Source organism: Ammospiza caudacuta, chromosome 2 (assembly GCF_027887145.1).
Source record: "Ammospiza caudacuta isolate bAmmCau1 chromosome 2, bAmmCau1.pri, whole genome shotgun sequence".
NCBI classification, from domain to species: Eukaryota; Metazoa; Chordata; class Aves; order Passeriformes; family Passerellidae; genus Ammospiza; species Ammospiza caudacuta.
In genome coordinates this window covers 74,661,410-74,674,237 of record NC_080594.1, presented here as the reverse complement: position 1 = coordinate 74,674,237, position 12,828 = coordinate 74,661,410, and the positions used below count along the sequence as shown (strand labels likewise).

The window sequence follows — 12,828 nt, the reverse complement described above, 5'->3', positions numbered from 1 at the left end:
GGAAGAAGACCAAATTAGGAAAAGCTTAAAATTTAACTGAGGAAGACCAAGAATTCCCAGAAGACTCCGCCTGCCTATGAATATGCATGTAATAAATGATGTAATCCTTGTTTAAAATTGTATAAAAACCCGCTTTTGCGGTGCATAATTTAGAAATCCATTTCGTGATTTCTCCGACGCGTCGTAATAAAATACCTCCTGCTTATCTGACTTAGGCTGAGTCTCTTAAGCAGTTATTCTCGCCTTTTGGGGCAAATTCGGCATCATTTTCTGGCGACCCAGGTGGGACCAGACAGGAGATCCGGGCCCTGAGGTCCTCCCGGGCCGGGTCCGGGGTCGGGATCCTCTGGGCGCCCCTGACGAATTTTTTTGTCAGAAGAGACCCCCCTGGACCGGCGCCTTGGTGGACGGAGGGTTCCCTGCATCTCCTGCTTCAATTAAGAGGTATTTTAATTGTTTATTGGTTTTATTGGTAGGGAAACGGGGGTCAGACGTGACCGCCCGAAGGGAAAGCTGGGGGACGCCCCGGTAACGAATCCCAGCTGGGTTAAAACCCCAGCATTGGGTTGCTAGCATTGGGTTGCTAGCATTGGGTTGCTAGCATTGGGTTGCTAGCATTGGGTTGCCAGGGTTAGATTCCCGGCATTGTTTTTGTAAAGAAAAGGATAAAGTCCTGCTGAAAGAAGTATTTGTTTATCTTGGTATTTTTGGTCTGTATGGGAAACTGTTTTAACATTGTGTTTGATGTTGTAATACTGTGAATTAAGGGTTAAGAACTGAAACTGCTATCTGAAGAGGTCTGTCAGCCGGTGATCTTTCGTGTCTGTTCTATGTGTTTGTTGCAAAATCTTACAGAAAGCATCTTGCTGCTCTCTCTATAATTTTAGAAGAGAATAAGTTGATAGATATCCGGAAGAAAATTGTGACCCCCTGCAATTGTTACACTGTCTACGGTTGCGATTGCACGAATCTGGCAAACCGGTGTCTCACGGTCTGTAGGTGATCTCGCGTGACCAAACCTGGTAACAGTCTGTTCTGATATAGACCATAAGGTAGGAATTCCTTTATAAAGGTGCGCGTGTATGGTTGAGAGTGAATGAGACGCAGCATCGCTGCAAACCAGGACAAAAGCGACTGAAAATTGTGTGTGAAGTGTTAAACCAACACAGGGAATAACTATGGGAAGTCAACAGAGTAAGGACGTAAATATGAAAACCCCCTTAGGATGTATCCTAAAACACTGGAAGGACTTGGGAGGGATCCCGGGGGGAAACATAAGTAAAAAGACACTCCTTAAATATTGTACGCAGTGGTGGCCGTTGTACAAGTTAGATGACAATGAGAAATGGCCGCCGGAGGGAACAACTAATTATAATACTATTTTGCAATTGATGCTTTTCCTTCGCCGACTTAACAAATGGGACGAAGTGATGTATGCTGACATGTTCTTTACCCTAAGAAATAAACCGGAGTGGCAAAAAGAGTGCGGGGTAAATGTAGCACCTCAGGACCCCAAGGGATAGTGGAAAGGAGAGCGAAATAAGCTTGTGGGAATACCATCCATTCGCCCCAGGACGGGAAGGGCCTCTTCCCAGGCCAAAGGAGGAACAAGGGGATCCTAGCCCCTTAAAGGAGCTGGAATGATGGTGGAAATCTAAGTTTGGGCACAGTCCTCAGAAACTAGATAACACTTGGGAGGAGGATAGTCCATTAAAATCGGGGATGGACAAGAGGGAAAGCAGCCCGCAGGGACCAGATAGTCCACAGGGGTCGGGAAGCTACAGGGATGCTGACAACCCACCCAGATTAGAAGTTGAGAGGGAAGAAGGCAGCCCACATGGAACAGAGAGTCGAGGGGAGACACGCAGCCTCCCCGAACTAAGTCCATATGGGGATGGTAGTACACCCAGAAATGGAGGTTTTGGGAAATCAGGTACCTGTAGAATAGAAACCAGCACACCGAGGACTGGGGATAACTCACTAGGAGGCAACGTCTCTAAGCTAAGGTATAGTGAGAAGAATGACACTGAGACATGCGAAAGGGAGGCAGAGAACAACTCACAGAAGCTGAATATAATAATTCAGATAGAGGATAAGAGAGATGGAAGGGGAACAGAAGATGAGGACAGTAGCCCGGAACAGGATAGGCGCCGGCAGATGCGGGAAGAAAGGCGACAGATGCAGAGCGAGGCGCGGCTGGACTGTGTAAACCATGCCAGGGGGGTAGTAGGAAAAGAGTTAACAGAAATAGAAGGTGAAGATGAAGAACAGGGAAAGGGAAAGAGAAAAGAGAAGAGAAAGAATAGGGAAGACATTGAGGCACAGGAAGATCCTGGGGAAGGGACTAGTCATTCGTATTATACCAGATCTGTGGCACGGAGGGAAGCAAAGCAAGAAGAGGAACGGAACCATACAATAGCTCCTCTCCGACAACTTATGCCAATGGTAGGAGAAAGGACCAGGGTAAAGGTACCGTTCTCCACAAGTGATCTGAACAATTGGAGGGATGAGGCAAGGAACTTCAGGAGGAATCCAGAGGGAGTAGCGAAGAGGTTTGAATTAATGGCAAAGAATTTAGATATTGATTGGGAAGATATAGAGGTGATGTTGTCAGAATTGACAGATACAGAAAGGGAACTCGTATTGGAAACAGGAAAACGACATGCTCAAGTATTATCAGGGAGACTAGAAGATAATTTCCCCAGCAGTAAACCAGAATGGGATCCGGGCAACGAAGAGCACTATCGACGATTGGTGCAGTACAGAAAGCTGATAGCGATGGGCTTGCGTAATGCGATCCCTAAGGCTATCAATTGGTCGATGTTATATGACATTAGGCAGGGAAAGGATGAGACCCCGTCAGAGTTTTTGGATAGACTTAGGGCAGCCATGAGACAATACACACCCCTGGACCCGGCAACGGAAGAAGGGAAACAACACCTGTTAGGATTAATGATGGGACAGAGTAACCCAGACATCAGAAAGAAATTGCAAAAGCTTGAACATCCAGAAAATAAAAACCTGGAGGCCTTGCTGAATGAGGCATGGAAGGTATATAATAATAGAGAAGTTGAGGAGAAGAAAAGGGAGGACAGGAGGATAGCCCGAGTAGTGGCTGTGGCAGTGGCAGCTTAGAAGACAGGTTACTCGGAACCTGGAACCAGGGGTAGGGGTAGAGGCTACCCGGTGAGAGGGGGAGGGAGGTTCCAACCCCACCCAGCTAGAGTAGGGCCAGATCAATGTGCATACTGCCTACAGACGGGACACTGGAAACAGGAATGCCCCCAGTTAAAGAGAAGGCTAATGGCCACCACTACCACCACACAGCAAGAAAGTGAATAAGGGGGACCGGTGGGCCATACCCTAGCAGACCCACTGGTTAAAATGGAGCTAGGGGAAGGTAAAAAGGAATTGGACTTTTTGATTGATACGGGAGCAACCTTTTCGGTTTTAAATCAAGAATTGGTACCTAAAAGTGATGAATTTGTACAAGTTGTGGGAGCAACAGGCCAACCAGAAAAAGCTTACTTTTTGAAACCTATCAAATACAAAATTGGGAAACAAATGGGAATACACCAGTTTCTGTATTTGCCAAATTCGCCAAAACCTCTACTAGGGAGAGACTTACTAGAGAACTTGGGAGCCATAATAAAGTTCAAAAAGGACAGATTTGAATTTCAAGTAAAAGAAGAACAACTGATTACAGCCCTAAGCCTAACAATCAGTTGTGTGAAACCTAAACCTGAGAATCACAATTTTGAGCGAGTCCTGAGCGAGGCATACCCATTAGTATGGGCTACTGATATACCTGGAAAATCAAAACAAGCAGCACCGATTGTTGTTGAACTTAAAGACGGGGCAAGACCGGTGGTAAGAAAACAATATCCTTTGAGAATAGAAGACAGGAAGGGGATTGAGCCCATAATCAAAAGGTTTCTGGAACTGGGGTTATTGGTAGAATGTGAATCGGATTTTAATACACCAATCTTGCCAGTAAAGAAACCTAATGGAGCTTATAGACTAGTTCAGGATTTGAGAGCAATAAACGAAATAACCAAGATATTACATCCTTTAGTTGCTAATCCATACACGCTTTTAACTAGACTCAAGGATAATTTGGCCTGGTTCACCGTATTAGACTTGAAAGACGCATTCTTCTGCCTTCCCTTAGCTCCCGAGAGTCAAAAGATTTTTGCCTTTGAATGGGAATCTGTAGATAAAGGAAGAAAGACCCAACTTACCAGGACGGTATTGCCCCAAGGATGGGCGAACTCCCCTACGATTTTTGGGAATCAGTTAGCCAAAGAATTAGAACAGTGGGAAAGGCCGCTGGGAGATGGCACCCTTCTGCAATACGTAGATGACCTCCTAATAGCAACAGTGACAGAGGAAGAATGCATTGAATGGACTATTTCCTTGTTAAATTTCCTGGGTTTAAGTGGATACCGAGTCTCTCAACAGAAAGCACAGCTGGTGCAAAAAGAAGTGGTGTACCTGGGATACGAAGTCTCCAGAGGACAACGATCCCTGGGAGCAGCTAGGAAAGAGGCCATCTGTCAAATGCCTAAACCAGAGACAGTGAGAGATCTGCGCGCCTTTCTGGGGATGACAGGTTGGTGTCGGCTATGGATCTACCAGTACGGGATACTCGCTAAATCACTGTACGATTTGTTGAAAGAAACTAAGGATGTTCTAGTTTGGACTCCTGAGGCAGAAGGGGCCTTCAAGAAGTTGAAGCTGGAGCTAATGAGAGCACCGGCTTTAGGTCTCCCAGATGTATCAAAACCATTCTGGCTGTTCTCCCATGAACGACAAGGGATGGCCCTAGGAGTCCTGGCACAGAAGTTGGGAACACACAAGAGAGCTGTGGCCTACTTCTCCAAGCGATTGGATGAAGTAAGTAAAGGATGGCCAGGCTGTCTGAGGGCAGTGGCTGCAGTGATAATCAACATAGAAGAGGCCAGAAAGCTCACACTGGGCCAGAAGATGACTGTGTTAGTATCTCACACTGTGATGGCTGTGCTGGAACAGAAAGGTAACCATTGGTTGTCGCCTTCCAGATTCCTAAAATACCAGGCCATCTTGGCTGAATCAGATGACGTAACCATTCAGGTAACTAACATTGTGAACCCAGCTTCATTTCTAGAAGGGAGAGCCCCAGCAGAACCCATCGAACACGACTGCCTGGAAACAATTGAAGCCGTCTACTCCAGTTGCCCAGATCTCAAAGAAGAGCCGCTCGAAGGTGCGGACAACTGGTTCTCAGATGGCAGCAGCTTCGTGAAGCAAGGAGTAAGAATGGCTGGCTATGCAGTCACCACTACAGAAAGGGTAATTGAGTCAAACCCCTTGCCTGCAGGGACCTCAGCCCAAAAGGCAGAGCTGATAGCTCTGACCCGAGCCCTGGAATTGGCAGAAAACATGCAAATTAATATATGGACAGACTCTAAATATGCCTTCTCTGTTGTACATGCTCATGGGGCCATCTGGAAAGAAACAGGACTATTGACTACACAAGGAAAAACAGTCAAACATGCAGAAGAGATTCTGCGATTGCTAGAGGCGGTCCAACTCCCAGCACAAGTGGCCATAATGCATTGTAAAGGACATCTGAAAGGTAACACTATTCCAGAAATAGGGAACAGGAAGGCAGATACAGAAGCTAAATTGGCTGCCACAAGGAAAAGAGAAGTGGAAATAGTGGCCCTAATACCAGGAGAGCTGGATACCAATATCCAGCCAGAATACCAAGATCAGATCATAGATGGATTCAAAAGAATAAAGGTAAACTGTTAGACAGTGGATGGGGACAATTAGAAACAGGACAGTTGATAATACCAGGGAACATAATGTGGCAGATTGTGAAGGCGGAGCATGAAAAGGCCCATTGGGGTCTAGATCCGCTTTATCAACATTTGCGAGCCAGGATAGCAGGACCGAAATTATTTACTACTGTAAAGCACGTCACATCCCAGTGCGAGCGGTGTCTGAAAAATAACCCGAACACAGGAACCAAAGTACATCAAGGAGCCATAAATCGAGGTAAATTCCCAGGTGAAGTATGGCAAATTGATTTTTCTGAACTCCCAAGAAAAGGGGGGTTTCGGTATTTGTTGGTACTAACTGATACATTTTCTGGGTGGCCTGAAGCATTCCCTTGTAGGACAAATAAGGAAAGAGAAGTGACTAAAGTACTGTTGAATGAAATTATTCCACGGTTTGGGGTACCAAAGAGCATTTCTTCGGATAGAGGTACACACTTCTGTGCAAAAGTGGTGAGAGCAATAAGCAAAGCATTACAAATCAAATGGCAACTACACACACCTTATCGTCCACAGGCCAGTGGGCAAGTGGAAAAGATGAATCATCTCATCAAACAGCAAATTGCCAAAATATGCCAGGAGACTAATTTGCAGTGGTATCAGGCTTTGCCTATTGCTCTGCTTAGGCTGAGAGTCAAACCAAGATCAAAAGAAAAGTTAAGCCCATTTGAAATTTTGTATGGTAGACCTTATGCTATGCAAGTTGTAAATGGGGACGCTATAGACCAAATCGGTAATCAGTATATTTATGATTATGTAATTACGGTGGGGAAACAGTTTGATAAGAATGCTACTGTGGTGATAGGGCACTAACCTTCACACCGATATTACGTATTTGCAAAAGGGTTGCCAACCATTGATACAGCAAAGCCTTAAGGGATGGAATGCATGGCTAGCAACAAGGTCTCATCATAGAAGAGCACAAAGAGATCTAGGTGGATGGATTGGCACTGGATTTGGTATATTAAACACGATAGATCAAGAAGTATTAGTGAATAAATTAAGTACCGTCACGTCGAACTTAGGAAAGCTAAAAATGCCCCTCAGTTCATCCATGCTCACATTAGCAGAAACATAATCACTTGTAGTAAAATTACTAACCATGGTAGCAAACCATACTGAAGAGGATTTTTTGAAGTTCGCTAACTATACAGGGGAACTTAGCAGAGAAATTGCACTAGCTATCCAGTGCCCTCAGACACAACAATGGGTACAATCAGTAGCGGCAGGAATAATGAGAGAAGGAACGTCAGGTATATTACCTCAAGAGATAAGAGAAACAATACTAAAGGACAATCATACTACACAATTTGAGAAGGACCACCAAGCCTGGTGGCAATTAGTAAATTTCACTTATGAGCCTCAACAAGAACACATTGAAGCCTATGTCTTCACCATTAGTGCAGCAGAGGAAAGAGCTATCTTTCCTATCCTCACTCTAGGGACAATACATCAAGATGTTATTGTCAAGCCCATAGACCATAATGTCTGGGCTAGTTATGATAATACCAAAAATAGGTGGCAATCGGTTAGCACAGAAGCATGTATTCCTAGAGGACAATTAGGCTATGTCTGTGAAAACGCTGTAGTAGAAGCGGAAGATCTATGTTTAGATGCTGAAAATAGTGTATGTACCTTTGAAATGCTTCCGCATAATAGAACACGATCACAAGTTTATTATATAGGGAATGGGTGCGCTTGTGTGAGGACAGCTTGCGATAACGTCACCATAGATAATTGCCAAGAAAAGACTAACAATACTAACTTTTGTGTATGCAACTTCACCAAGATAGTAGGTTGTGACTTTCATTATACTGTCCCAATAACTACTCAACAGCTAATTAATGCAGATTTTGACCTATATCAAGAGATACCGAAATTACAAATAGGGATGGACGTCGAAGTCCTTAAAGCAATGCTCACACATCCTAAAGTAAGGGAATTAATACAAAAGGTAAATCAAACAACCAAACGAATGGTATGGCAGGTAGAACATAATTCAGAAAAATACAGAATGTCCTGACTAAAGTAGAACAAGTAGGCCAGCATCATTGGTGGGATATCTTTGTAGGATACTCCCCAACAGCTACACAAGTCTTTAACTATCTGGTGCACCCAACGCTAATAATAATCATAGTTCTGTTACTATTAACTCTTACAAATATTTGCATGTGGTGGAGACTGAGAATTATAATGAGAAGAACCCAAATGATCTGGGCTATGGTACGAGCATATCAGCGCCCTACAGGGTTAGAATTTGACGAAAGAATTCGTAAGTAATAAGAAAAGGGGGGAAATGAAGCCATTTATTATAATGGTTAATAGCTTCTGAAAAATAAAAGAATTAAAGACACTCAAAAATATATTAAGGGAATTGCAGCAGTTAATAAATAACCTAAAATACACTTTCAGGAAGATCTTTGATCAGATACTTAGGTAAGGCAATGTAAAAATACACTCACAATATTTGGATAGGTAATCTAAAATACACTCACAGAAGAAACTTTGGAATTAGAATATTTGAAGAAGAAGAAGTGGAAGCCAATAAGTTAAAGTGACCTGCCAACCCGTTAGGATCAAGCCAAGTATAACAGTTACTTCAGCTAAGTCATGGAAAAACATGCCAAGGATAACAGGAAGAAGACCAAATTAGGAAAAGCTTAAAATTTAACTGAGGAAGACCAAGAATTCCCAGAAGACTCCGCCTGCCTATGAATATGCATGTAATAAATGATGTAATCCTTGTTTAAAATTGTATAAAAACCCGCTTTTGCGGTGCATAATTTAGAAATCCATTTCGTGATTTCTCCGATGCGTCGTAATAAAATACCTCCTGCTTATCTGACTTAGGCTGAGTCTCTTAAGCAGTTATTCTCGCCTTTTGGGGCAAATTCGGCATCAGTGGGCTGTGTGAATGCATGGAGATTTTAATTATTCATTACTTCTCAAGTTTAATAGCTGGTGTGAGCTGCCAATGATGACTTTAAAATAGTTATATTTTGCTTAGATTCTCTATTTTTTTTTTTTTAGTTTCTACTCAGGTGAGGTCTAAATATGATCAAAGACTGGGACGCAGTTCACATGAGCTGCTACCTTAGGGAAGTATCTTCCTTTATTTCATTTCCAATGAGCTTGAAAAGCACTTGTCTAATGGTCATGTCCTCATGTGTAATTCACACATTGCAAAAATACATCAGAGACAGTAACTTCAATAGAATTGCTTTGAATATGTTTGAAGTTCAGTGTGATTAGGCTGGAAAATTACAGCATCATCAGTCTTGGGACTGCAGAATTACTGCTGTTAATATACTGATTCAAACTAGGACTGAAGAAGATAATTTCCAACTTTGTGGAGCAGCACACACAGAACTAACGCATTAGCAGAAATTGGAAAAAATGAAACCAAAAAACCAAACAAAACCCTTCAGTCAAAGGATTATGCATTTATTTATTTATTTATTTATTTATTTATTTATATATATATATATTTCTTTGACCCATCTAGGAATCTGGAAATGGATTATAGCCCTCCATTGTGACACAATTAGGCACATATTATACAGGACTTCTAGTTATTTGGGTTACTTTTGGTTTGTTACATAATGACAAAATAGTGCAACATTTTCAATAATACATTTTTTCCCCCTAACAACCAAAACACTGTCTTTGACCATTCATGCTGAGCTTCTGTAACAGACATGTACTCAGAGGGACAGCCTGACTCTTCTAAAACTTCTAGAAAATTTAAAGAACAAAGCAAGAGGGTTCTTATATTAGTGTCACTGTCTCAGACTTGAAAATGAGTATTCAGGTGATGATTGTAAGCTTATGATCATGGTCAAAGGAAAAAGAAAATATTACCTATAATAAATCACAGACAGAATGACCTGATAATAAAAAAAAACATTTTTGACTTAAAAATCAGTTCTGGATTTCTTCCATATATTTCTTTTGTTTCACATGTGAAATTTCCAAAACATATGCTGAACGCAGAGGAGACATACAGCAAAATATCCTTTCATTACAAAAATTTAATTTTTTTTAGATTGGATTTTTACTTGGTTATCAACCATAGATATCCTATGTGCTTTTCTCTCATTTTAACCCTGTCCTGATGAGAATTAGCTAAACAAAGCATCTCAAATAGAGCTATGAAATTTACATGTTTGGAAGTGTGACTGCCAGAGCCTTGGGAATGGTCAATGGAAGTTTCCTCAACACTTGAGAAAACTAAGGGTTTATCTACCTTTATAAGATCAAGGGGGATTTTTTTCGTTTTTCTTTTTTTTTTTTTTTTTTTTTTGCACCTAGCTAGTAGAACATCATAGTGGTGATAGAAAGACTTTTCTCCAAGGTGGAGAGCAGAAGGATGAGAGACAATAAACAAAAATCTAAAAAACAGGAGTAATTCTGTCTGTTCATAAAATCTCTCTCACCATGGAAGTGCTAAGTGTTAGAGGAAGTTTTTAGAGAAAGTGTGGAATTTGTGTCATTGGAGATTTTTAAGAGTCAACTAGAAGGCCTTAATGGTATTAGAGAATATTAAGGAATGCCTTGGTTCTATTACAACAATTAAGTGATATTTAATGAGTATTGCATCAGTGTGAAAGCAGTCCATGAAAAAACACATGGATAAAACTATAGAATTTTATTCTTTTTTATCTTTTTTTTTTTCAGTCACGTAATTATATGGGGGTTATTGGTTTTACATGTTACAAACAGAAAAAATCCAGGCTTTTCCTTTAAAACAACATCTTGTTTTAGTGCTTCATTAAATACCAGAACTCACACTTAGATTTTTCAAAAAAAGTTTTCAGAAAGAGAAAGGAGGTTTTATAGCTAATGTTCAGATTTACTTACACTTAACTTGGCAGATTAATTACTTTAAAAAACAAATTACTTGGAATTTATACTAAAATATCAGAGAACAGAAAAAAAGGGGTAAAAACATTTTTAATGGTACATAAGATGATGCAAAACATAGGAAAGAGAAACTGTTTTTTCCAATATGAAAGTTTCAGGTGGTCATGGTAACAAGAATATTAACCAAAAAGCAAACAGAAGAATAAAATCTCTATGTAGCTAGGGAAGCTAAAACACATTCAGGATTTATTATCGAGAAAGTATGTAAAAATTAGTCCACACTTACTGGAAAATCTGGAAAAGTATCATAGAACACTTAATTTCCTGTAATAAGAGCTCTTGTATCTCACTCATGAATAAACAACTTTCATCAGCACTTCTAGGACAGGAATGATTGTGAATATTTCAACTCAATGGCAATTGAACCTGACCTTAGTTTGCTCAATTAATGGTAGTGATAAAACATAACTTTTATGGGAGCGGTTGCCTGCTATGCAACAGCACAACTCAGTGTAATGCTAGGCTAAGTACGTTACCCCTCTAAGTCACTGTTCATACTCTGATTTGACATGTGAGGTGCAATGTATCTTTGAGAATATGGAAGAAGGAAAGAAATCTTTGCTACTTCTATCACAAATGAGAATTCTTTCAAAGTTTCATCAACTGTATCAATTAATTACTAATAAATTATAAAGATGAGACTATATTTTCATATCTTAATGCTTAAACTTGTCCTGTGCAGCTCAAAATGAGAATTGAAAAAAAACCCCTGTTTTGGTTGCACATTTGGTCACATCTGTTGGTCTCACTGTCTGACTATATGCAAGGAATACAAAAAAGTTGCTCACATTTTGAGCTATTTCATCAAGGAATTGAAGACTGTATGAATCCACAATAGAAAATGTGTTTTTAAAAGCAAAAAAAAATTGGAAACTCTGAATTTAATCATGTGAGAAAATAAAAATGTACACTGCATGGAATACCTGACATTGATGACAGTCAGTCTATATTAACTATCCTCTGGTTCAAAAATATGTTTCCAAACTCTAAGTAAATGCTAATTATTTCAATAACATGGCACATGGCACCCACAATCTCTAGCCTTAAGAAATATGTTAAATGGAGATATGAAGGCAGAAAGAGGGTTTACATTTGAAGAAACTGCACCTGTGTTATGTAAAACACATCATCTGTGATACTCCAGGATGTGTTCTATTTTCTGTCCAACTTGTGTAGCATGATGAAACAGATACATAAATGAATACACGCACACTCACAGAGAAAGATGTTTCAGGAAAGATCTAGAAATGTTTTCTAAACCCATTCCCTGCCATTATGTGGTTACTCAGGTTAATATAACCTGTCAGAAAGAAGAGGTGCCACCATTAGGCTGTCATAGCCATGGAATCATCAAACTAGTATGTGGCTGGTGCTCTGCTCTGTGGTATCTCAGTCTGTGTTTGACATTTCTCAAAAAAGCATTCTTACTGAGAACTTTATTGCTCTCTAGGTACTTAGCTAAAGCAGAGAACACATCTGTTACAAGACTTTCAAAGTTTTTTTGAAGGGAGATTAATATTTAATTTATTAATGTGTACTTATTAATATTAATCTATCAATACTAATTTATCTTTTGAATAGGTTTTATTCTGCACAATTTACTGGCAGGTAATTATCGTGTTAACTAGCAGTTAGGATGTAGCTATAGCTAGACTTAGGAAGTTGGTTAGGCTTTTTCCTGTTTGGTAGATTTTAGGGGTTTTTTTGTGTGCATATGTGATTTTTTGTGTTTGATTGTCCCCTTTTTGTTTGTCTTTCTTTTTCTTTTCTGAATCTCTCAATGTAACTTAAGTCCATTTTGCAAGTTATTTACAAGAGAAAAACAATTTATCCCCCTTACATTCACAGCAGCTTTTCATCTACTTGAATACTATTATCATGACTCCTTCTCTGCTATAGAATAGGCAGATAGAATGCTCAAATATTCTTTTGTATTGTTTTAGTATACTATGGTTTCATTTTAGTATGCTATTATCTCACACTCTCTGAAAAAGATAATACTCCTATCCAGTAATTCAATATACAACGTTCTGGAAATTCTGTTGCCTTCTTTTATTTCCCTAATTACTTGTTTCCTTCTTCT

The 12,828-nt window shown here is 40.2% G+C and overlaps 1 protein-coding gene across 1 annotated transcript; it reads left to right on the top strand.

Annotated features, from left to right (window-relative positions):
• Positions 1-342: 342 nt before the first annotated feature.
• On the top strand, positions 343-3,153 carry LOC131572320 (uncharacterized). The gene is made up of 2 exons (XM_058825452.1): positions 343-444; positions 888-3,153. The coding sequence occupies exon 2, from the start codon at positions 1,723-1,725 to the stop codon at positions 3,133-3,135; it is 1,413 nt and encodes a 470-aa protein (XP_058681435.1). The 5' UTR covers positions 343-444; positions 888-1,722; the 3' UTR covers positions 3,136-3,153.
• Positions 3,154-12,828: the final 9,675 nt, after the last annotated feature.